The sequence below is a fragment of the Heterocephalus glaber genome, unplaced genomic scaffold (genome assembly GCF_053883595.1).
Source record: "Heterocephalus glaber isolate CG9 unplaced genomic scaffold, H.glaber_assembly_v1.0 deba00001673, whole genome shotgun sequence".
In the NCBI taxonomy this organism is placed as follows: Eukaryota; Metazoa; Chordata; class Mammalia; order Rodentia; family Bathyergidae; genus Heterocephalus; species Heterocephalus glaber.
In genome coordinates, this window is record NW_028258410.1 from 7,930,475 (window position 1) to 7,953,273 (window position 22,799).

The 22,799-nt window shown below is 60.1% G+C and overlaps 1 protein-coding gene across 1 annotated transcript; it reads left to right on the forward strand.

The window, feature by feature from the left end:
• Window positions 1-1,995: 1,995 nt before the first annotated feature.
• Window positions 1,996-15,270, forward strand: LOC110348360 (uncharacterized). Its single transcript, XM_087197747.1, has 3 exons — window positions 1,996-2,020; window positions 2,064-4,468; window positions 7,141-15,270. Exons 1-2 carry the CDS (start codon window positions 1,996-1,998, stop codon window positions 3,305-3,307), a joined length of 1,269 nt encoding a protein of 422 aa, XP_087053873.1. The 3' UTR covers window positions 3,308-4,468; window positions 7,141-15,270.
• Window positions 15,271-22,799: the final 7,529 nt, after the last annotated feature.

The window sequence follows — 22,799 nt, forward strand, 5'->3', positions numbered from 1 at the left end:
CCAGGCCTGGCAGCTGGGCCGCCCTCGGCGGGCACATTGTTCGGCGGATTTGCCGCGGCGCAGGGCCGCGGCCGGCTCGCTGGCCATTTCCATGAGAAAGGAGCGGCGGAGGCGCCTCTCTTGGCATTCACCGCGTGCCTTAATTGTATGGACATTAAATCAAGGTCCGCTGTGAACACGCAGAGGGGCCCTCAGGGCTACTGCGGTCCGAGCCCGACTCCAGGAGCCCCTCCCGGCCGGAGGCCCCAGGCGAGGCCCCGGGGCGTCCCCGGAGCCGGGCCCGCGGTCCTCCGAGGGCGCAGGCGCCACCGCGACCAGGCAGCGCGGGCCTCCCGGCGTCGCTGTGCGGGGGCCGAGGCAGTCTCCGTTCACAGCCCGCGCGCTCGCCCTCCCCGGCCGCCGCAGGCCAGCGAGAAGCGCTCGAGCTGGCCCCGCGCACCGAGGACGCGGTGACCGGACAGGCCCCAGCCGGCCCGAGCGCAGTTACCGTCGGCCGCCGCCGCCTCCGCTCCCAGCGCCTCCGCCCGCGCCCGCTGCCTCCTCGGCGCTTGCAGGCCCCGCGCGCCGCTGCCCCAGGCGGAGCCCGGGAGCCGCGCAGCCCGAACGCCACGCGCCGTCTGGGAGCCGAGCGCGCGCAGGGTCGGCGCTGCAGGCGCTCGGCTCCCGCTTGCCAGGCTCGGCCCGGGTGCGACCGTCCCCGCGCTCGCCGCCGCCGCCTCCGCGCGTATCCGCGCTCGGCTCCGGCACCGGGCATTATCACTGGGGCGCGCGGTGACGTCACCCGGACACCGGCTCCGCCGCCGCCTCCCGGAGGTGTCCTTGAGAACTGCGGGGCACGCGCACCGCGCACGCACGCACCGCGCGCCCGGTGCCTCCCTGCGCACACGCACCGCCTCCCGCCTGGAGCGCCCCTCCGCTCACGCTCCGCGGACGCAGCCTTCGAACGCCCTCGACTGCGCCCAGCGCCCCGCGGCCTAGCGTGTGCCCAGGAAACGCCCCCTCTCCCACCCGAGCCGCTCACACGCCCTCCCGCGCCTCGAAAAAGCTCACCTTGCAGCCCACCGGCCGCAAGTTGACACCCAGCAGCCACACCCGCAGGATTCCGCTTCGCGCGCACGCCGCGCGCCCGCAGGCAGCCTGCGCATTAGGCCGCACCGCGGGTTCGCGTCCCCGCTCTCGCCCACGTCGCTCCGCAGCTGCAGCTCCAGCGCCCCTCTCTCCGGATAAGGGTCGGGTCCCGAGGGCCGCCCGGCCGCTCTCTGGATCAAAGACTGCTCCCACTGTTTGATCGGGCGGGACCGGGAAGTTGGGCCGACAGCAAGGGCTGCTGCAACCAGGCCCACAGCAGGACGTCTTTGGGGTGGGGGCACCCTGATCTGGCCCCCGAGGGCCGAGGATCAGCAACTTCCCCAAACCAGCCACCCTGGGCTCCCCGCGCACGCCTTTGTTCGCAGAGCAGATGAAGGAGCCTCGGTCCGTCCCCCTCTCCTGGCTCGGGGGCCAAACCTGCCCCTCGCCCTCTGCCCTCGGAGCGGGGCCTGGCTCACTCTCTCGTCTTGAGCGCGGGGCCTGCTTTTCGTCCCCTCTCCACCCCTGCTGGGGCCGTGGACAGCTCTGGAAAGGAGGTCGGCATTCAGGAAGGTTCTGTCCCCATCTCCGCCGGTCCCCAAATCGTTCCGACTCCCTTCCCTCCCAGCCATCAGCCCTAGCTGTCTGCAGGTGTCGGCGGGGGGGGGGGCCCTTCTCGAGCGCGGGGTGCTCAGGGCCCCATTTCTCCTGGGCAGCAGAAGCGGCACCCTCGCCTGTTCCCAGTCCCGAAGCTGGGGAAGCCGCCTCCCTCAGCCTTCGGGCGCCGGCGGTCACGGCGCGGGCCGGATGCTGGGGGCGGAGGGCGGGTCGCCGGCTGCCACCTCGGCTTCGTGGACCATGGTTCCACTCCGCCTCCTCTCGCCTCGGCGGCCGCCGACCCTCGCTCGGGCGGGCTGCGGCGTCTCCATGCGGTTCGGCTCGGCAGCCCGGAGTCCGCTGTCCATGGTGTTGAAACCGAAGCCTGAACCCCTGAGTCCTGCGGGACTTTTCGCCCCGTTCTCTTCCCTCTAGGGATCGGGGACCAGGCGCAGCTGTGAGGGTGGATTTCCAGGCCTCTCGCGCGCACACGCCACCCCGAGCTTCCCCTCCACCGGGGGCTCCTCCGCACCCTCACTTGGGCCTGGAGTTTGCAAACTCCAAATCTTCGGCTGGTCCCGCGCCCCCTCCCCGGCCGAGAACCGCCCCCTGGAGCCCGCCGACGGCCGGGTGGGGAGGGGCCGGGACCGCGTCCTTCCCGAGGGTCAGACCAGCTTTGCGCGCGTCTCCACGCTGGCTCGCCGGCTTCCTCTCGTTTCTGCCACCTCCCGAGTCCGCGGCGCCGTCAGGGGTCCCCAGCGCGCCCTCCCGTCCCAGGCCGGGCGTGGGGGTGGAGCCGGGCCGTGGGCGCACGAAGGGGGGAGCCCGCCCTCTGCCCTCCGGTGGGGCTGCCTGGCGCCCGGCCTCCGAGCGTTTCCCGAAAGTCACTTACTGCTGCCGGGCCTCGGCTCCGCGGGGCCCAGCCTGCCGCTCCACGCGCCTTCCCTCGGCCACCGCCGCGCCGCCGCCTCCCGAGCAGAGCACGCCGCGGATTCGTGTTTGTGGATTTGTTTGCCAGCTCCTGGGCACGTGGGGGAGGGGAGGGCCCGGTAGGGCGGCTGGGCTCGGGTTCCTGGCGGCCGCCTTCGCGTGCACAAAGGCCCTGCGCGCCTCGCCTGCAACTCGGAGGCCGTCAGGTGGCCCGGGAGGGTGGGGAGGGAGGGGCGAGCGCCTGCGAAGAGCGGGATTAACGGACTGCAGAGGCCGGGAAGAGCCCCTCTCCGCCCCTTCGCCCCCACCCACCCCTCCCGCGGGAGGCTGTCCCTCGTCCGGAGGGGGCACGGCCCGCATCTGGGAACAGCTGGCTCTCAGCCTCTCGACCCTTGACCCCATTCTCCTGGGAAAGGGAGGCGGGATGGAAGAGGAGGGACTTGAGCGTTCAGGGGTGGGCAGGAGGCTGCAGGCCGGACGCAGGGGCCCACAGCAGGATGTGGCCAGTGGACAGGCGGAGGGGTCCAGGCCCAGTCGCCTCTCAGTTCCAGCCTGGGCGGTGAGGGGAGCCTGGAGGCCCCACCGAGGGAAGGCAGAGAGCTCAGCCCCTCCTCCCTCCCAGCTGCAAACCCCACTCCCCCGGGCAGCCCAGGGCAGCGGCCTGACCCTCACATCTCAGCCCCCGGCCTCCTCCTCGCTCAGGTGCTCCTGAAGCGGAGGCTTTGCTGGCCGACTCTTCACCACCGTCGGCGGGTGGGAAGCCCCCAGCCCCGAGCTCAGAGGTGGGGTCTCCACCTGGAGGTGCTACCCTGCCGGTCCCTCAGGCTGGGTCTGCCTAGGTCCGATTCGTGGGGAGCCTGGCGGGAGGGGCACACCCCTTTGCTCCTCCTAGGCCCTTGTGGTGGTGGGGGCGGGACCCCTGCCTAGCCCAAGTGCTGAGGGCGGGAGTGGCCACCACAAAGACAGCAATTGTGAGCAGGCCGGTGCACAAAGAGGCGGGCAGCCCGGGGCCTGAGGCCCTCCGAATGGAAATGAGGCCACAGCCCCTTTCCTCCTCCCCTGCCTGCGTCCTCCTCCTGGGGCCTGGCCTCAGATGACAGTCCCAGGGGCAGACCTTGTCTTGGTCTGGGGTCCCTCAGATGCCACCAGGTTGGCTGGAGCTTCCAGGCCGAAGACACGCGACACTCATCCAAGGACAGCCAGGTGAGCCACAGGTCAGGGCCGGGGTGGCAGGATCGGCACACCCTGGCCTGAGCTCCCCTCCCAGGGGCTGCTTAGGGTGGGGCAAGAGTGCTGGGTGCCTGGCCCATGGTGGGAACCGATCTTTTCTTCTCCAGGAACCAATTTTTCAGCCAGAGGAGTTTCCCACCAGCCCTGGCTACCCCTAAGTTTCCAGGTGACTCTGGCCACCCACCGTGCCTGGTGTGCAGAACCTGGGCCAGCCCCACCCCCTCCCCCAGTCAGGTCAGGCTTTGGGGGGAAGCCTCTTACTGCTCCCTGCCTGGGATCTCAGAGGTTGCACTTTAGAGAGAACAGGGGCTGGGTTCCCCTAGGGATCTGGGGCTCTGCTGTGGGGAAGCCAGTCCTCAGGAGTCACGCTGGAGTCTGGGAGCTCCCTGGGACCCCTCCAGGACCCACAGAGCCCCTCTTGGAAGGCTCTGCTGCCCCCTGGCCCCACCCCATCTAGAGGTGCTCTCCTTTGTGAATCTGGGCCCTAGGGCAGCCAGACTAGGTGCTTGCTGAGCAGAGGCCAGGATCCTGCACCCCTGGGAGCTGTGCCAAGGGACCCCTGCCCTAGCTGAGTACTCATCTCTGCAAGCACAGGAGCCCAGGTTGAGTGAGGCCAGCCCGGCCCTTGTCTCCAAGACTGCAGGTGGGTGGGCATGCTCTTTGTTGTCCCTTTTGACCCCCCAAGCTGCAGCCCGACCTACCTCTGAGTGGGAGCCCCGCCCACTTCCTGGGGCCTTAGGCAGCCCCCTCCCCACAGAGCCCCTCCCTCTCTGTGCCCCCACCTTCCTGGCTTCCTTCTCCCTTGGTTCTCCAAGGCCCCAGAGCTCAGGACCCACCAGAGGGAGCCCCACCCCATGGCATGTGGAGCTGGGCTGGCCCGGACTGGGGGTGGTGGGCAGCAGCCAGACCACCCTTGGCCAGCTCTAGAGGCAGGGTGCTGCTGGTGCTGGTCCCTCCTCCAGGGCCATCTGCTGGCCCTTCCGTGGGGTCCCAGTTATCCCCAAGCACCTGCTCAGGCTCAGCCAGCTGGTGTTTGCTGCTGCCTTGTCTGGGAAAGGGGGCTCTTAGGGACAGAAACACTTTCCTCTTTGAGGATGCCCCCTGTCTCCCATAAATCTGATGCTACTGGGGTGGCCATGCTGGGGAAAAAGTGGAACCTCAGCCACAGAGCCTGCCCCAGGACACCCCACTCCATGTCCAGCTGGGACTCGGCCTCTGCAGCAGAGGACAGGGAGAGGGTGAGCTCTGAGCCGCAGGACTGGCTTGGAATGAGCAGGAGAGTTGCACAGGGAGGCAGAGCCCTGGGATTGCTGGACAGGGATGCAGAGGTGTGGGGCCACTGCTGTGGTCCCTGGGTGCAGGAAGGAGCCTGTACCCCTGTATCTAGCACTCAACCCTGTCTCTGGGGGACTAAGGGACCAGGCCGAGTCTGCATCAGGGCCCCACCTGTGCGTTGTGTATGAGGAAAGGACCTGTCAGTGCTGCTTCATCTTTGATCCATCTGATGCTCAGGAATGTCCTTGTTGTGGGAATGAGGGCAGATGCTGGGCTCAGAGCTGTCAGCAGGTGAGAGATGCAGGTAGAGCCACATGGGCCCGTTTGGTTGTAAGCATGTCCATCTCAGAGTGTTGTTTATTTAGGGCAAGGATAGTGACTTTCCACTAATAGTGGAACCCTGTCTAACACAGAAACTTAACTAAAGAGTGGAGAGAGGGGAGAGCAGAGCTGGGGGAGTGTGGTGGGTAGGTCTATCGCTCGGGGACCTGGGATCATGGGAACGAGGGGCTCTGAGCCAGGGCAGCCACAGGGAGCTCCATGTGCCTGGAGGATCTCATAGTTTCTGCACAGAAGGTTCCTGTTAATCCCTGGAGTTCACATTCTCACTTATGCTCTTTCTATCTTTGTATTTATTTATTTACTTTGCTCTTTCTAATCTGTTCTGCCACCTGGAGCTTGCCTGGTGGGGTCTGAGGAGATGGCCTTGGTGTGCTAGCAGTGGGGTAGGCACAGGCTAACTCTTCACAGCCTAGGAGACCAAAGCCCGCAGAGGGAAATGCAGCCAAGCAGACCTGCTAGACAGGGGCAGAGGCCAAGAACAGACATATCTACTTAGGTGAGCACTGTGGTCACTGAACCTCAGTCATCACCGGGACATTTTGGGAAGCTCTATCTTCCGCCATCATCCCAAGACTGTGGCATCTCAGGCATACACTTGTACTGAGGTGTAAACGACTGCCAAGGCTTGTTGTGTTCTGCCCAGCATGGCTGTCACCTCCTCTCCACCCTGTGGTGGGTTTGGAGCCACAGTGGGCTGTGGCTGTGGTGGGCAGCAGCAGCTCAGGGAGAGGAAAGAGTGCGAATTTACCTTCTGGGTGGGGAGCAGGGGCAGCTGCTCACCTGCTCCCCAGTGTGGAGGGGCCAGTAGCCTCAGTGTCTCCAGCCTCAGGATGGGTTCCCCTGCACCTTCGCACCCCTTTGTAAAGGTCCTCCTTAAACTTGTTATGGAGCTGCAAGGTGCCATATCTTTCTTTCCAACTGGCCTCACCTGGAGGGAATGTGCCAATGGAAGGTCTCCTACCCCCAGATCAAGGCGGGAGACCCTGGGGCCAAGAGGCCTCCCGGGCTCCCTTCCAGTGACCGGCCCCTCTTGGGGTTGGATAGAGGGAAGGGAGGCACAGTCCTGATGTGAGACCTGGGAGCACCCACCAAGGGGTCTGGGTGACTTGGCACCCAAGGCTGCTCCTGCAGGGGTCTTGATGAGTGACCTTGAGAAGTGATGGCCTGAGCAGGACAGAGATGACAACAAGACAGCTACATAGTCACTAAATTCATGGGCAGGCACCCAGAGCCAGGCCCTGACCCCAGAGCTGTGCAGGACCCAGCATGATGTGGAAAGGTCAGGAAGATGGATGGAGCACTAAAGTCTGAGGGACAGACTCTAGGGAGGTGGGAGAGGAGCCAAGAAGAAGAGCTGCTAGAGAGTGGACGTGGGTCCCCCAGATCCCCAATGCCCAGGAGAGCCCCCCAGAGAGAAGGGGGTGGCGTTGAATTGAGATCCTCTCCCCCTCCCCGTGTCTACCTTGGCTCTGAGACTTGAATGAAGCTGCTTACCCATTCTGTGTCTGGAACCTTTGGGCAGAGCAGGTGTGACCCCCCAGCTGAGCGCTGCCAGACCGGGAAAGGGGGACCTTCCTTCCCGTCACTGTCCCCCAAGCCTTGGAGACACTTCTGTGTGCCTGGCTGACCCCTGAGCTGGGTGCTGCAGCCCTGGTTGCCTCTGAGCTCTGGGTACAGCAGGACCTCCCTCCTCTGCAGGTGACAGAAGAGAACAGCGTCCTCCTGTCAGCTCTGAAGAGGGCCATGGAACCACACCTGCTGCCTGCAGAGCTCCAGCTGGGTGCAGGAGCCTGAGGAGGTGCCAGCTGCCTTGTCTGTTCCACGCCACGGCCCCACAGCTGGCTCTTGGTGTCCCTGGGTCCGCATTTGGGGCTCTTTCCAGGACCTTCAATGTCGGTGGTCCTTCTTAGGGCCTGTCTTGTTCAAGGTTTGGCTTAAAAACCTGGCTTTGCTTTCCTTCCTCCCCCAGGCAAACTGCAGCAGTGCTGGTCAGCAGCATCAGAGGGCAGCGAGCAAGTCTCTCTGGCTGAGCTCTGACACTCACAGCCTTCTGTGGGGTCCTCCCAGGGCAGCACCCATGGAGGGCACCTCAGGACACTCATGGGGCACTGCACAGGATGGGGCCTCATGGCCTGGGGATGAGTCAGCTGGGCTCTCCCAAAGGTGTATGGGGCGGGCACTGAAGCTTCTGTCCACAGGGTGGGGGGACCGGTCATTGTCCACCTTGGGAGTGCATTCCCGACCACTTCCTGCCCTCTCTGCTGGACCCCAGGCCCCTGCATGGGGCAGGTGGCTGCAGAGTCTGACGTGCACAGGCCCAGGGAATGGGGTGTGTTCCCACCAGCTGTGGGTCTCACAACAGCTGTGGGTCTCTTGTGTGTCAGAACAAGAAGTGCTGCCCAGTTCCCAGCACTCTGAGAGGCTGAGGCAAGAGGATAGCAAGGTTGAGCTCAGCCTGGGCAACTCAGAGACTTACTGAGACCCTACCTCAAACATCAAACACAAAGAGGACCGGCGATGTATAGAAGGCTGTGGATTCAATCCTCAGTCCCAGAGAGAGAAAGCAAAAGAAAGAAGTGTAGCGTGGGTGTCAGTGGGGGCGGTCTTTGCCACAGTGGGGTCTCGGGGAGAGGGGCCTCCCTCCCTTAGAGTCGGTCTCCAGACGTGGCTGGCGGCTGGCGGCAAGGAAAGCACTCTTTCCCCATTTGGGGACCTGTGCAGACCCCACCTGGCCCTGGTCCTCACGCTGCTCCTTGTCCCCCACCACGCTCTCTGCGTGCTCCCCCCCAGTACCTGTTGCTCCTGAGGGCTCAGGCTGCAGGGACTGTGCCTTGGGTGGGATGTGTCCCATGGAGTGGGGCAATCTCAGTGTCCTCACCTAGAATTGGCAACAATGCTAAGCCTTGCCTCCTGGGGGCTTGCAAGGGAACTTAGGAGTGATGTGGTCAGGACCCACATCCAGGCAGGATGAGGAGAGGGGAGCTGCTTTGGACATCCCAACTCTAAGGCAGCCTCTAGACCCAACAGTCCCAGGAGAAGTCCGCCTTGTCCTGCTTGGCGGGGCTGGACCTCCATCACGCCTGCTTCCACCAGGACTGGGAGAGTGGCAGGGAGGAGGTGGGCATCCAAGTGGCTGCCAGAGCCTGGATGTTGGACAGATGTGGGGGCCAGACACGAAGGGCCAATCTCCAGGGCATTTGGGAGCCACCCCTGGTTGAGGGAGGGCAAGGTGCGGGCAGCACCTGGGGTGCAGGAGGAAACAGGCGGCAGGGAGGATGCAGGGAGCACAGCCCTCCTCCCGCTGGCCTGGCCGGGGAGCAGCCTGCAGGGCCTGCCGTGGGGGGCAGCAGCGCACCCCAGGTCAGACAGTGGGGTGCAGCTGGCACTCAGGCAGGGTGTATGCAGGGCCCTGGGAACGAGGTGAGGCTCAGGGAGGTCCGCCTGGGGCTCAGTGGGCACCTGTGCCGGGTGAGTGATGACAGGGAACTGTGCTGTGAGGAGCTCACAGTGGGACCCGTGCTCTGGAAACTGGGGTTCAGTGGTGGAGTGATCACTCTGAGTGGCTGTTCTGGGGTCAGGACTGGGGTTCAGAATAACCAGGGCGTCCTCTCTAGGCCTGAGAGCCCACAGGGCCCGGGCAGGGTGGACCCCTGGCCTTCCCTCCTTGTACGGCCTGTGCTGTCTTGTGCCACTTCCCCTCTGCCCTTGAGCTGCCCTTCACTCCTGTGGTCATGGGCTGCTTGCCTCCAGGATGCCCGCTCCACTCTGGTCCAGACTGGAGTGGCAGGGAGGGCATGTTGGCAGCATGGAGCCCATGTGATCCCCATACCAGGCCATGGGTGCAACTTGGGGCTCCCTGCATGCAGTGGACACTAGGCGAGGGGCAGCTCTGGCAGGACAGGTAAGCCAGTCTGCAGGGGAGGCTTGCTGGCTCAGGTGCCCATGAGGATGAGGCGTGCTCTGCTGGGGGGTGGGGGTGGCTGGTGTGCAGGATTCTGAATTCAGGAGCTGGGGCAGGATCAATCAAGAGGGTGTACGCGGGAAGAGAGTTCGGGAGTGTGTTTCCAGTCCTGGTGCTGGCCTGAGGCCAGCTGGTCCGGTGGGTGGAGTGAGAGACAGCCAGGCTGGGTGGACACTATCTCTGTGATCTAAAGACAGCCCTGACTGCAGAAGGACCCTTGTCCTGACTTTACAGATTGAGCAGCAGGAGCAGAAACTGTGCGGCTCTCCCTGCCTTTGCGGCCTGCTATGTGCCCGGGGCGGGTGGAGCAGCTGCCCTTCCGACCCACCATCCCGGGGATGTCACTGAGGAGGAAGGGACCCGAAGCTCCTCTCCTTCCCCAGACCCTCCTCTGCTGCCGCCTGTGCTGCGTTTCAGCCACGAGTTCTGGGTCAGGCAGTGGTCCACCCAGAAAGGCGCTGGCACTTGGACCTTGGTCCCGAGTTGCCCTCTGTTCAGGGAAAGGTGGCCCACAGCTGGGTGTTTACTTCTCTCATCCTCCTGCCTCCTCTTGGGTGAGCACTGTGTCCGCTCCGTGCTGGGCCCATCAGCCATGCCCAGCCGCACGGAGCCCAAGCTTCTGAGAATTTAAGGGAGTGCTCCCCGCTGGCTCTGGTGCTAACTGTGCTTTGCCTTGGGAAAAGGCTACTGGCTCAGAGCCACAAACCACTGCACTCTTGGGCCGGGCTGGTCCACCAGGCTCCTCCTTCGCTGGCCGTTGGTCAGCCCTGGGTGGGCCTGTTTCTGACAGCTGATGGGTGGGGATGTGGAAAACCAGCAAAAACTGCCTCACCTTTCATTTACATGAAATCCACATAACATAATTAATCTAATCCATTGTACAGTCCAGGGACATTACATTCTCAGTGTTATGTAACCATCACTACCTCATTTCAAAACTTCTTCATCACCCCAGAAGAGCAGCGGGTGCCCCTTAAGTGATTACTCCCCACGACTTTCCCAGCTCCTGGTACCCCACCCTACTGTGTGTCTCTTCGAAGCTATGGCTCTGGGGGCCTCATGTGAGTGGATTGTACGGGACTTGTCTTTTGTGACTGGCTGGTTCCCTCGAGCACAGTGAAGGGTCAGAGAAATGCTGTAGGTAACTGGCCTCGTGCTATGCAGACTGGTGGTGTATGTGTGTGCGTGTGTGGACCACATTTTGCGCATCTGTTTATCTGTCCCCAGACACCTCACTACTCTGTCCTTGGACCTTTGGGGACAGTGCTGCTATTCGTGCCCCAGGGTTTTCAGTTCTGGCTCCACATCGAGGGGTGGTATTGGTTTAACTCTTTGAGAACCACCTGACTCTTCTCTACAGTCCCTCTTGATGCCCAGGGTTTCACATGCATGCAGGTCCCACTTCCCACTGCACCATACACCGTACCTTCTCCACGATGCTCCTTTGGAGAGGAGGCTGAGCCTCAGCAGGCTCCAGCTGCACACTCACGCTGGGGGAGAGGGGTTGGAAGCAGAGCTGTCTGTTCTTTCCACGGGATCCCAGCTCTCCTGTCTGTGGTGGGGCTGGGAAGAAGGGTGCCTGACCTACTGTGGGTCGAGCCTGAGCCCTCCCCTGCTTCCTGGTCTGGAATCAAGAATCCTCAGCATGGGGGGAAGAGACTGTGCCTCTCCCTAGCCCTGGTCACAGTGGAGTACCGTGCTGGCTTCCTATGGCCGCTGTAAGAGATCCCCACAGCCTGTGGCCAGCAGTGCGACTTCTATCTTTTACACTTCTCCAGGCTGGCAGCCGGTGGTCTTCCCTTTGTCAGTGTCCACAGCAATTCAGCACAACCAGCTAGTTGTTACCAGCGAAGAGCCGACATTGATGTGTCATTGTCAACCCAAGTCATTGTCCCTCGGCTTCCTTCTCCCCAGTGTCCCTGTCCAGGCACCCACCTGGCATTTAGTGGTCACAGCTCTGGGGCTGCTGTGGGCCATGGCGGCTTCCTGGACATCCTTGTTTCTGATGGCAGTGCCCAGGGGGACGGCCAGGTCTCTGTGGACTGCCTGCCCCTGCTGATGTCTCCATTTCCTCACCTTTGGCCTGGGGCTGTGGAGGCAAAGAGTCCTCATCTTTTCTTGAGAAATATGAAAGACTTCTTCATGCAGCAAACATTTCCTAAATGCTCATGCTGTTTTGGGGGTTCTGGAGAAGATCCAGGTTGGCTCCATTGCCCAGAGCCCAGGTGAAGGGGTTGCCTCCTGACACATGCACACTGGCCACGTCTGGCTCTGTGGAAGGGCCAGGCCCATGATGGGGACAGTGGGGACAAGCTGAGGATAGTGCAAGGTGGCGCCAACTCTCAGAGCAGGGCAGTGAGGTGTGGGCTGTCCTCCTGAGGGGCCACTGTTGGTGGGCTGGATCTCAAACCCTAGTGGATGGCTCCCCTAGGGCCTCCCTGTGCTGCCACAAAGAACATGCTGGGGCTGAGAAAAGAGCAGCAGGAGGGTGGGAGGATGGGCTCCTAGGCTGGATGGCCCCAGCACGTGACCCTCGCCTGCCTTCTTCCTGTAGGTTACCCGAGGGCCTGGAAGCTCTCTGCCTGCAACTCTGGTGCCCATGTGTCTGCCCCAGAGCAGGGCAAGGACCAGGTGGGCACCGTGCTGCTGGCCCCGAACTGTGCCCTTTCAAACATCAGCTCAGCAGTGACTGAACTCTGTTGGTGAGGGCTCCCCAAGAAACCAGCAGAGCTCAGCCCTGGGGCCCTGGGGCCCTTCCCACGAGACCCCTCAAGGCCTGCACCCAACTCTCATGCGGAGCAAAGACTTTGCCCTGCGCTGTGAAGCCTCTTCCCAACACCACATGAGACACTAATCCTGTAGCCACATTTCCTGCAGACACAATACCAGATGTGCTCGTGAAGAAGCGCATGGGTCATCCTGGGACGTCCCCTGCCATGCCTGCCAGAACTCACCAGGGAAATAAGGAAACAGCCAAAATACAACCAAAGCAGACTCTTCCACTGCCTGCCCAGGCTGTGGGTTCCTGGACAGAGCTGAGGCCCTGGCCCTAAGCTTCATGCCTCCTGGATTGGTCTGACCATGTGGCACAGACTGTGGAGCCAAGCCTGGGAGTTATTTGGGTGGACCAGCAGCTCTCACTTGTGTTTCCTGACCCGTCTGACTGGAGCCTCGTCCCAGCGAGGGGGAGCTGCAGTGCTGCCCAGGCCCTTTCAGGTCGGGACCTGGTCTCTCCCGGGGACCAAACAGCTGCCCCTGCACAGGTGAGCGAGATTTGGGTGGAATCGGAGCCAAGCAACGCCTGGAAGCAGGGTCAGGTGGTGACATGCAAAATCCAACTGCACTGATAGAGCACCCTGGGCCTGTGGACAGCGGGAAGCCCTGCCCTGTGGAGGCCAAATGGTTAAAAGAGAAGAAAGGAACTGGGAGAAATCAAGCTGTCAAGTAGTTAATTGACTTTGCCTCAATCAGCCTGATGAATATTCATGAGGTGGCGGGTCCTCCTCAGGGCCCTTGTCTGATCCAAGGCTCCTCTTCCTCTAAGCTGACATGACATCCCTGAGCCTGCCTCCTCCTCCTGAAGTCAGCCCTGATTGGCTCAGCGGCGCACTCGAAAATGCCATAGCAACCCCTGGCTGGTTGCCTAGCAATTCTTCCCTTTCTTTCCTTTTTTCCCCTAAAGCCCAAGCCAGTAATCCATAGGCTTAGGGGTGGAAATATCTTCATGCGGTGGTGTGTGCATGTGTGCATGTGTGTGCCTGTGTGTATGTGCAGGAGCGTGCAGGAGTGTGTCGTGTGCACGAGGAGTGAGCTGGGGGGCTGTCCCTGGCAGGCAGTCACCCTGGAGTGTCCTTTGCCACCCCTGCCAGCCAGGGCCCCCAGCCTGTTTCAGGAAGCCTGTCTGCCACCAGTGCAGGCACCAGGGAACCCAGGGCTTGTCTTTAACCCTGCCAGCTTCCCTGCCAGGTTTCTGGGGGAAAGCAGAGTTGATCTTAGCTCCCAGGACTGTCCTGCAGGAAGGACATTGGCTGGCTTTGACTTGGCGCAAAGGCCCAGGGTCCCCTTGGGTGGCTTTAGGGGGTGACAGAGGCTTCCTGGGAGCCCAAGCAGGTCATCAGGGGTCTACATGCTGGGGATGGGTGTGATGGAGTCTGGCCTGGGTGAAGCCCCCAGGAGGCTGCCCAGAGACGCCCCTTCTCACCCGCTGACCCTCCCTGACCAAGTCCCAGAGACAGTGCTGAGCTCAGTGCTGGGCCCATCCACCAGGTGTCTCTAGCGGACACTGAGGCGTCAGACTTGGGGGAAAGTGGTGGGCACCATCTCTGACTGGTGACTTCGCACTTGGGAACTCAGTAGTGCTGCCTAAGCCCCGGGTGAGAGACCTGGAACTGGAACTGACCCTTAGTGGTGCTGTGGGCTGAGGCCTGGTCTGCACAGCTCTGGATGGGTGTGTCTGGGAGAGGGTGTGGGCCTGTGTGGGGCTGCCTGGGACTTGGGGTCCTGTGACCTCTGCCTGGGACAGGCCGGAGAGCACTGGCGGGCAGGCAGGCAGTGGCAGGCAGCCCAGGGGAACTCCGGCTCCAGGCCCTTCCAGAGGTCTGCTGGCCACTAGGGATGCTGGTCGGAAGACCGAGTTCCAATTTCCAGGAAGATGTGGGAGGATTTTCATTTGCCTTGTAGTGGGAAGGTACGTGAAAAATGGCAGTAAAAGCCCAAGAGACCATGCTAAATTTCTTTCTTATGGGAATAACAGAAACATGAGGGGGCGGGGGCTGGCAGTGGAGAAACTGGCTGTGCCTTAGGGGTGGGGGAGATGGTATGCACTGCAGGAGGAGGATTCTGGGGTGGGTGGTTTACTTTCTGTGGTGCTGGGTATTGAACTCAGCGTCTCATGAATGCTAGGCAAGTGCTCTACCACTGAGCTACAACCCCAGCACGTGTGCAGTGCCCACCAGCACCTCCCCACTTGCTGACCTCACTGCCCGAGGGTCCGTCCTCCCAGCCATGCCACGCCAGCCCCACCACTGCTTCTCTAGTGACCTAGAGCTTACGGCCCCTGAGGCCTAGCAGCCAGGTCCAAAAAGTGAAGGTGGCTGTTTCCGTGGGCTCCTTTGAGGCGAGTCCCTTGGGCGGGCTGGCCTTGTGGCCTGGCAGCCTCTGGAGTCTGGCCTGGTCTGAGAGCCAACAGCCCGAGTCTAAGCTCAAGGAGCATCTGACACCGCCAGCCCCTCCACTGCCCCAAATCAAAGCTCTTAATTCTTGCCCATTCATGGCATGTCGGGATCAAAAAACCTGTTGCACTGGGCTGAAGTCAACTGCTAACATAAGTAGCTCCATGACCCAAAGCCAGAAGCCACCATTACCTCTGCCGAAGTCTAGGCAGCTCCTTTGGCCATCCCAGATGGAGGACATCTCAGGGCTGTGCTTCCTCTCGAGGTGTATGTATGCTCCTGGACTGGCATAGCAATGTGCTTATGTGCGAGTGTGTGCACGCATGTGACTGCAGGTGGAAGTGTGTTCGTGTGTGCATGTGTGCAAACACCTGTGAGCATGGGCATGGGGCTTTGTTCCTGTGTGTGTGTGAATGCACAAGCATGTGTGTGTGCATGTGTGTGCATCTGCATGTGTGTGTGAGCGTGCCGGGGGTGCCCTCAAGTGTGCTGAGTGATGATGACTGATATGAGCACTTTATTTTTGACCAGTGGAAGCAAAATCACTTGCACACCACGCCAAGCCCCCCTTGCTGGTTTCCCTGTTAAACACAGCAAACGTGCGTATCCAATGAAAAGCTACATAGCAACTTAATCTCCTATCGATCCTGAGGAAAGGAAAATAAAACCCTGCTCCCTGGGGCATGGGTAGCCCGATCAGCAGTTGTTCTTGATATAGAATGTGGGCAATAGCTGCATTAAATATAAGTGGAGATACAGAGAGGATCAATAAACCCCCACTTCCTCCGCACTAATTGAAAACCAAGTCAAGGTTTGATTAATGGGGAGCTTCCAGGGCACAGAGGCCCGAGTGTGCTCCTGCCAGGATGCCCTCCTGGGGGCTGCATGCTGTGCGTGTGGTGGGATCTAGGGCTGGAGGTGGGTCCCAGAGAGTGGGACCAGCCGGGGACGACATTACTGAGGGGCAGTTAGCCCCAGGAGGGGGTGTGGGCTCCACTGAGTGGGTGGGGGAGCCACAGTGACAGCCTCACAGCCTCCTCAGAACTTCGGGGCCTGGGGTCTGCTTACCTGGCTCCCAATTCTTGTCAGACCTGGGTGGGGCCAAGCAACCCTCCCTGGAACCAGTCTGGGCAGGCGCTGGAAAGTGTAGGTCGGGCAGAGGCCTGGAGTGGGGTGCAGCAGGGAGGCAGAGGCAGGAGGGGCAGCCCTGGGAACAGCTGGTGTCAGAGAGTGACCAGTGCCTGGGGCCCATGAGAAATGCACAGTCCTTTGTATTTCTGAAGGATGATGCCCTGTCCTTAGCATTCCACTCCCCAGGCACCCTAGGTATTGAGGTGGGAGGGAGGTCAGCATGTGGGCCTGGGGGTGGGGTCCCCCACACTGGCTCGGGGCCCCTGAGCCCACTGTGTCCTCCTCGGGTAAGGAGAGGTGCCCAGGCTGGGTGGCCTGGAACAAGCCTACTGCTCTGGGATTTGGGGCACGGGGACTGGATAATGGGGCTCCTTGTGTGTGCTGAGCTGAGCAGAGAGCCCCAGTGGGAGAGCAGGTGGATGAACAGCAGCAACCCAGACTCTCCTTTGGGAAGAGCAGACAAGCTGTGCCCAGTGAGAGGGACGGCCCCAGCCGAGGGCACCCCAACCAGGGTGAGGACCGGTATACCCCCTGCTCTCCCCGCACACTCAGCCTCTGGAACCATGAGCGATCTGGCCTTTCAGTTCAGGGCCTGGAGACGGGCACGTGCGTGGCAAAGCATGTGTGATACGGGCACAGTGTGCGATGTGAGTGTACCTGCCATGGTGGGTCCTCAGGGCAGCTGGGGGCAGGCCGAGCTGTCTTCTTTCTTTTCTTTCTTGCTAAGCTGCTCAAGCTGGCCCTGAACTCACTCTGTAGCCCAGGCTGGCCTGGAACTCACAGCAATCCTCCTGCTTCAGCTGCTCGAGGCTGGGATTACAGGCGTGCCCACCATGCCAGGCTTATGCTGTTTTCTGCCGTGTGTCCTGCTCCTGCCCAGGGGTCTGGTTCGGGAACTATGGTCCCTCAGGACTGGGGATGATGGGGGTCCGTGGCGATGGTAAAGCTTACACTTGGGGGAGGTCCTTTTCCTTACCAATTTTCTTACTGCGCTGTGATGTGTACAGAATAAACTGCATCGGCTCAGTGTACACCCAGCGACTCAGGAGATCACACCTGGAAGCCATCACCCCAGTCAGCGAAGGAGCTCTGGGGGCCCCGCAGGGCTGCCGGTGGGAGCTTGGGTCTTGAGAGTGGCGCCCTCGGGTGTGGTCTGTCCAGCTTGGCCTCTTTCCTCTGGGCCGTGATGCGAAGCTTTATCTGTGCTGCAGTGCAACTGGACGTCTCCTTTCATGGCCAAGTGGCCTCTTTTATGCGGCCACTCTGTGGCTTGTTCTCAGTTCCTGGTAGATGGGTGTGGGGAGGCTCCAGGCTTGGAGATGGGTATGAAGTTTCCGTGAGCATTTGTGACAAGTCTGGGAACGCAGGTGTGTTCATTTTTCCTCTTGTAAATACCTGGGGGTGGAGCATCTGTCCCAGCAACTGGTGCGTGTTGCATTTTTCAAAATTTACAGCCCTCAAATTCACCCTCTTGCGGCATATAATCCGTCCACTTTGAGAATATTCACAGGACTGCAACCAGTGCCACTGTAATTCCAGAACATTCTCATCACTCCAGAGAGACCTGTCCTGGCCCCTGACAACCACACACCTGCTGTCTGTCTCTATGGCTTTGCCTCTTTGGGGCCATTTGCTTGAATGGAATCATCATTATGTGGCCTTTTGTGTCTTGTTTCTTTCACTGAGCACAGTATTTTAAGAACTCCTCCATGTTGATTATGAATGAGCATTTCATCCCTTTCTTATTGCAGAATAACATTCTGTGGCGTGGAGGATACAGCCATGTCTGTAGAAGCTGCCGAACGCTCTCCTGGGGTGGCTGTTCATTTTGCCTTCCCCTGACGATGCATGAAGGTTTCCTGTGCCCATGTCTTTGCCAGCCCGGGTCCTGCCAGCCCTGTTCAGTGTTAGGGTTAGGGTTCTAGTGGGAGGGAGGTGGTGCCTGACTACGGTTTTCTTTTTGTTTGTTGTTAAGGTGCCGGGATCAAAAGCAGGACCTCTGCACAGAATGACCCCCGCCTTTTTTATTTCTCTTTTGAGACAGTCTCCTCAAGTTGCTACATTTCCAGGCTTAGCCTCCCAGAGTGCTGAAGTGCAAGCATGTCTCCCACAGCAGCCTGGCTCTCCCTTGCATTTCCCTGCGGACTGATGATGTCGAACATCTTTCCTGTGCTTATTGTCCACATTTGCACACCTCCTTTGTTGAGGTGTTGTTTGAGTCTTTTGCCTATGTTGCAATTTGTTTGTCAGCCGAGTGTCCTGGCACACGACAGTAACCCCAGCACCCTGGGGACCTGAGGCCAGAGGGTCACAAATTTGAGCCCAGGCTGGGCAGCCTAGTGATTTAGGGAGCTCTTGCCTCAAGATAAAAACAAAAAAGTCAGGGATGCAGCTCAGTGCACAGGCCCTGGGCTCAGTCCCTATACCAAAACCAAAACAAAGCAAAACAGCACGATTGTTTTCTCAGCTCTGAGCTATGTGAATTCCTTCGGTGTTGTTTTGTTCTTTCTTATTTATGTTTTGGCTTTCTGAGACATAGTCTCACTGTGTAGCCCAGGCTGGCCTTGAGCTTGCAGCACTCCTCCTGCCTCAGCCTCCCGGGTTCTGGGATCACAGGCGTGAGCCACCCCCCTCCCCAGAGTCTTTGGGTATTGTGCAATAAGCCCCTTGTCAGAATGTGTATCAAGAATACCTTTATTCTGATTGCTTTTTCATTTCCTGAGTAATCTTGCAAAGAACAGAGGTTTTAGTTTGCGAGAGTCTGACCTCTCAGTCACTTTCCCCTGCCTTGTTCCTAACCTCGGGGAAAGTACTTTGTGCTGGGTGCGTTCAGCTGCGCTATCTCACGGGTGCCCTGCCAGGCAGAGGACATCGGCCATTCTGAGATGCCCACGTGCCAACCCCTGGAGCCCCAAGACGGTTACCTTGCACGGCAGGGGGCAGCTGAGGTTGCTGATCGGCTGGCCCTCGGGACACTTCCTTCCTGGATTGCCCAGGAGAACCCAGTGTGATCACAAGTTTCTTACAAGCGACGGAGGTGGAAGAGGGGGTCAGAGATCTGGCAAGAAAGGCCTCACCACTGCTGGGGAGGAGCAGCCTGGAGAAGGGCTTCAGGGAACATGGCCCGGTCCAGACTTTGATTCAGTTGGGTGAGGCTCGTTTCAGACTTCTGGCTTCCAGGACTGTAGGGTGACCGGTGTGTATTGCGTTAAAGCCCACTGTGCATCCACCCGCTCCAGGAGTTTTGGCAACTCATACTCACCCTTCTTGGTTGAGTTCTTTTCTACTCCAACCTTGTCACCAGTTGGCTTTGGTGAAATGCCTTTTCTCATTTGTGGCGATAACGTATGGGGTTATCATTTTCTTCTATTTTGTTAATATGATTGATTACATTTTTTGGTTTTCAAATGCTCAACTAACCCTGCATTCTTGGGATAAATCCCACTTGATTGTGATGTATTATCCTTTGTATCTAAATATAGGTGAGGTCAATTTGCTAATACAATCACCTTCCTGTATCTGTAGGCTCCATACCTGCAGGCATCTGTGGATTCCACCCACAGGTCAGAAATATTTTTAACAATGCATCTGTATTGAACATGTAGAGAAATTGTCTTTTTATCATGATCCCCTGGGTAATACAGCTGTTTAGACAGCATTACATAGCCATAGGGGTTGTAGGTCATCTAGACATGATTAACGTGTTCAGGATGGTGTGCACTGGTTCTACACAACCCTCTGCCATTTGTGTTTGGGACTTGACCTGAGGGGGTCTGACTGCATTTTGTAAAGGATCTTTGTGTGGAGCACCTTCCAAACAAGGACCCAGAGTGTCCCTGAGAGGAGCTGGATGTTCTCTGAAGCCACTCCTCCACCCACCCACCCACCTGCTCTTCCACTCAGCCATTCATCTGCGCTCCTCTCCACCTCCCATCCGCCACACATTCCTCCGTTGACCCATCCACCATCGTCCGGCCACCCACTATCCACTCAAGTGGCCCCAGGACTTGCACCCTGGGGCTGGCACGTGAGCAGCAGCGCTCAGAGGTGCTGGCTCACTGTCCCCTGGGCGCTGTGAGGTGCTGAGGCTGGGCAGCCCCGAGGCAAGTGTGTACATTCTCACCCAGGAGCGCGCCCTCCCATTTCCTGACCTTCAAGAGAAGAATCTGAGGGAATGGGGTGCCAGTGCCAGCGTGAACAGTGACGCCTTGGTCACTTCAGGGCCACCTGGGGCCACTCGTCGGCTCCTGCGCTGCTCTCCTCAGCTGTGAGGCCTGCTCCAGACCTGCTGCCCAGAAGCCTCACCATGCAGCACCACTTCTCACACTTACATGTGCACATGAGTGGCCTGAGGCCTTGTAAAGGTGGGTGGGCTTCGGGGCTCCAGGGTGGGCCTGAGATTCTGTTTCTGACAAGCTCCGGGAAGGCCGGGCTGTTTTGGGAAGCCTGGGCACAGAGCACTACCAAGCTGCCCCTCTGTCCCTTGCTGTGGTAACACGGTTTGCACTGGTGGCAGGATGTTATTCCTGTGGGCAAGTGACTCTCCCTGTACATGACTGGCTGAATCTTAGCATCGGTCCAGGCTTCCCGCCACATGTCAAGTGTCTGACAAATGGCCCTGGGGGCAGGCATGGTGGAGCCACCCCGGGGGCTGTGGACGCTTGGCTACTCTCTGGTTGGCACCCAAGCTACTGAAACTCTGATCTTCAGGGGCAAGGGGGCCAGGACAGGGCTGCAGCCACCGTCCATGGGCCTGTCCTACCTGTCCCGCCTGGAAGGCCAGCTCGAGGCGGGAGCACACTGCAGTCTGAATCTGGAGGGCAGGGAGTCCGGCCAGTTCCCTGAGGCACGTGCCACCACGGGCAGCTGGTGAGCTTGGTGTAGCCACTCATGCAGCAGCTGGTGGCCCGGGGAGCGAGGAGGGGACGCGTGTCTGTACGCCCTGGTTAGCTGCCCCCAGGGGATTAGTCCTCACTTAATGCCTCCCGGTGCCCTGACCCAGCATTCTGCCTGGCCCCCCCACCACAAATAGCATCAGGCAGGACTCCGAGACTTTATCTTTCAAGATTAATCCAGCTCAGCGTGGAATTAATGAGAACATCCCTTTAGACAAGGGTGCCCAAGGTCAGGCGGCAAGAGCCAGTTGGGATGCTCAGAGGTCATTTTCCTGTAGCAGGGCCGAGGGAAGAGCCCACTTTAGGGGAGCAGGCGGGGCTGAGGGAGCACGGACGGAGGAGAGATTTTGTTGAACGAGGGTGCAGTGTTCGGCTAGGAGAAGACCTCGGGGCAGAACAAGGGGTTCGTCTGGCTTCAGATCAGTGTGTTCACAGGCTTGGGGATCGCCTGGGGCTGCCGTCCTCAAAAGTCAGGGGAGCCCCAAGCTCTTTCCGGAACCCTCTGCACCCAGGGCTCTCGGTCGGGCCCGGGCTGCCGCAGGGCAGATGGGCGTGGTTAAAATAGGAGGGGCTGACACGGCGGACGAAGCTTCGCGTGGGCGGGGCGCCGCGGGTGGGCGGGGCCATAGAAGACGGGCCAGAAGGTCCGCAGGCTTGGAGAGCAGGCGTTTCTTGCGCACAGCTTGGTCCTTCGCGGCGAGGAGGAGAGACCGTCCAGAGCCTCCTGTCACTGTCTCCGGAGGGGACCCTCTGCAGGTCTTGGCCAGCATTGTCGCCGCTCCCCTTCGGTCCTGCAGGGGCCTCAGTGTGGGTGGAAAGACCCGCAAGGGGCAGGGGCCTGGAGCGAAGGCGGAGGAGATGGCGCTGGCCAGGGGCCTAGGACGCTCGAGGCCCCACCTTCCCTTGCGGGGAGCTAAGCCCTCCCTCAGGGCCAGCCCTCCAGCCCTCTCCTGCCCCCCTTCCTCCCCGCTCTGCCTTCTCTACCCGCCCAGCCCCGAGGGCGTCTGCGGCGGGCCGGGAGGAGTCCCACCCAGGCGCGGCTCTGGGCTCCTTGGTCCTCACTTCCTGCGTCATCTGGGCGCCTTCAGTCTCAGGGTCACAGGAGAGATTTACTCTTCGACATTTCAGATGAACTTTTTGTCTTGTACGTGTTTGTAAACCACCTCTGTCCCAGTTTAGAGCAGAGAGTCAGTCTTTTGCGGCTGAAAGCGCTCGGGGCTCAGGCGACCAGCGAACAGTGGGAGGGGGAGGGGGAAGCAGAGTCGGGGGCGGGGTGGGGAGAGAACCTAGGCGGGAGACCAGGCCTGATCCGCGCCCTCCACGCGTGCTGGATCCTTCAGTGCCCCACATTCCTTCCTCTGCTGGCTGGGTGGGCCCTGTCGCTCTCCCCTCTTCCTCCTCCTCCCCTCCCTCCCACCTTGGTGGACCACAGCACAGAGGTGTGGGGGAGGGCAGGACGGATTGCGGGTCCACCCCCTCCTGTTTGTAGGTTTAGAGGAACCCCTGGAGTGACCTGACACCCCCCCCCAAAGGACACCCATTGAAGTCGTGAGGGCTTCAAACAAATCCATCCGGAGTTGTGGCCTTTACTGGATCTTTTAAAAATAGATTTGCAGGCTGTCCTTGCTCACTGCCTTTGATTGTGCTTTGATTTAAAATCAGGCCCATCAGATGCTGCAGAACTAAGCATTATACAGTCTAGCCCCTCTTCCTGGGGTCGCAGTAGGAAGGGCTATACGTTTAACTGCCCGGCACCCCCAAGGGGCCGGCCCTCCCTCCCAGCACACTGGCCTTTATTGCTGTGTTAATTTGGAAAACAGGTCATTGGAAATTAAATTGCTCAAAATAGGTCACCAATTATAACTCTGCATTCTATTAAAATGAGAGCATCTGAGATCTTTATTAGTTTATTGTAATTAAAGGCAAAATCCTCGCTCTTGCATTATCGCTGGGTGTGTGTTCCTGTCTCCAGCACCCCTCCTCTGGGCGCATAAAATGCCTCCAGGGAGCCACTGCCTCCTGGCATCCTGGCTCAGAAAGTCTGAGAGCCACTCTGGCTGAGGCCCCTGCTGGACAGAGCACGAATGGATAAGAGACAAGATGTGGAATTATCAACAAAAACGGGAAGCGCTCTCATTCACCAGCAACACGGGGTCCTGATGAAACTCAGCCCCCAAACATGACCTCCTGCAGCAGCGG

Excerpts from the sequence above, each read along its gene's own strand:
- LOC110348360 (XM_087197747.1), top strand. The coding sequence starts at position 1,996 with ATGCGGTTCGGCTCGGCAGCCCGGA. Across the intron at positions 2,021-2,063 it reads GTTCGGCTCGGCAGCCCGGA|TCCTGCGGGACTTTTCGCCC; the intron begins GTCCGCTGTCCA and ends TGAACCCCTGAG.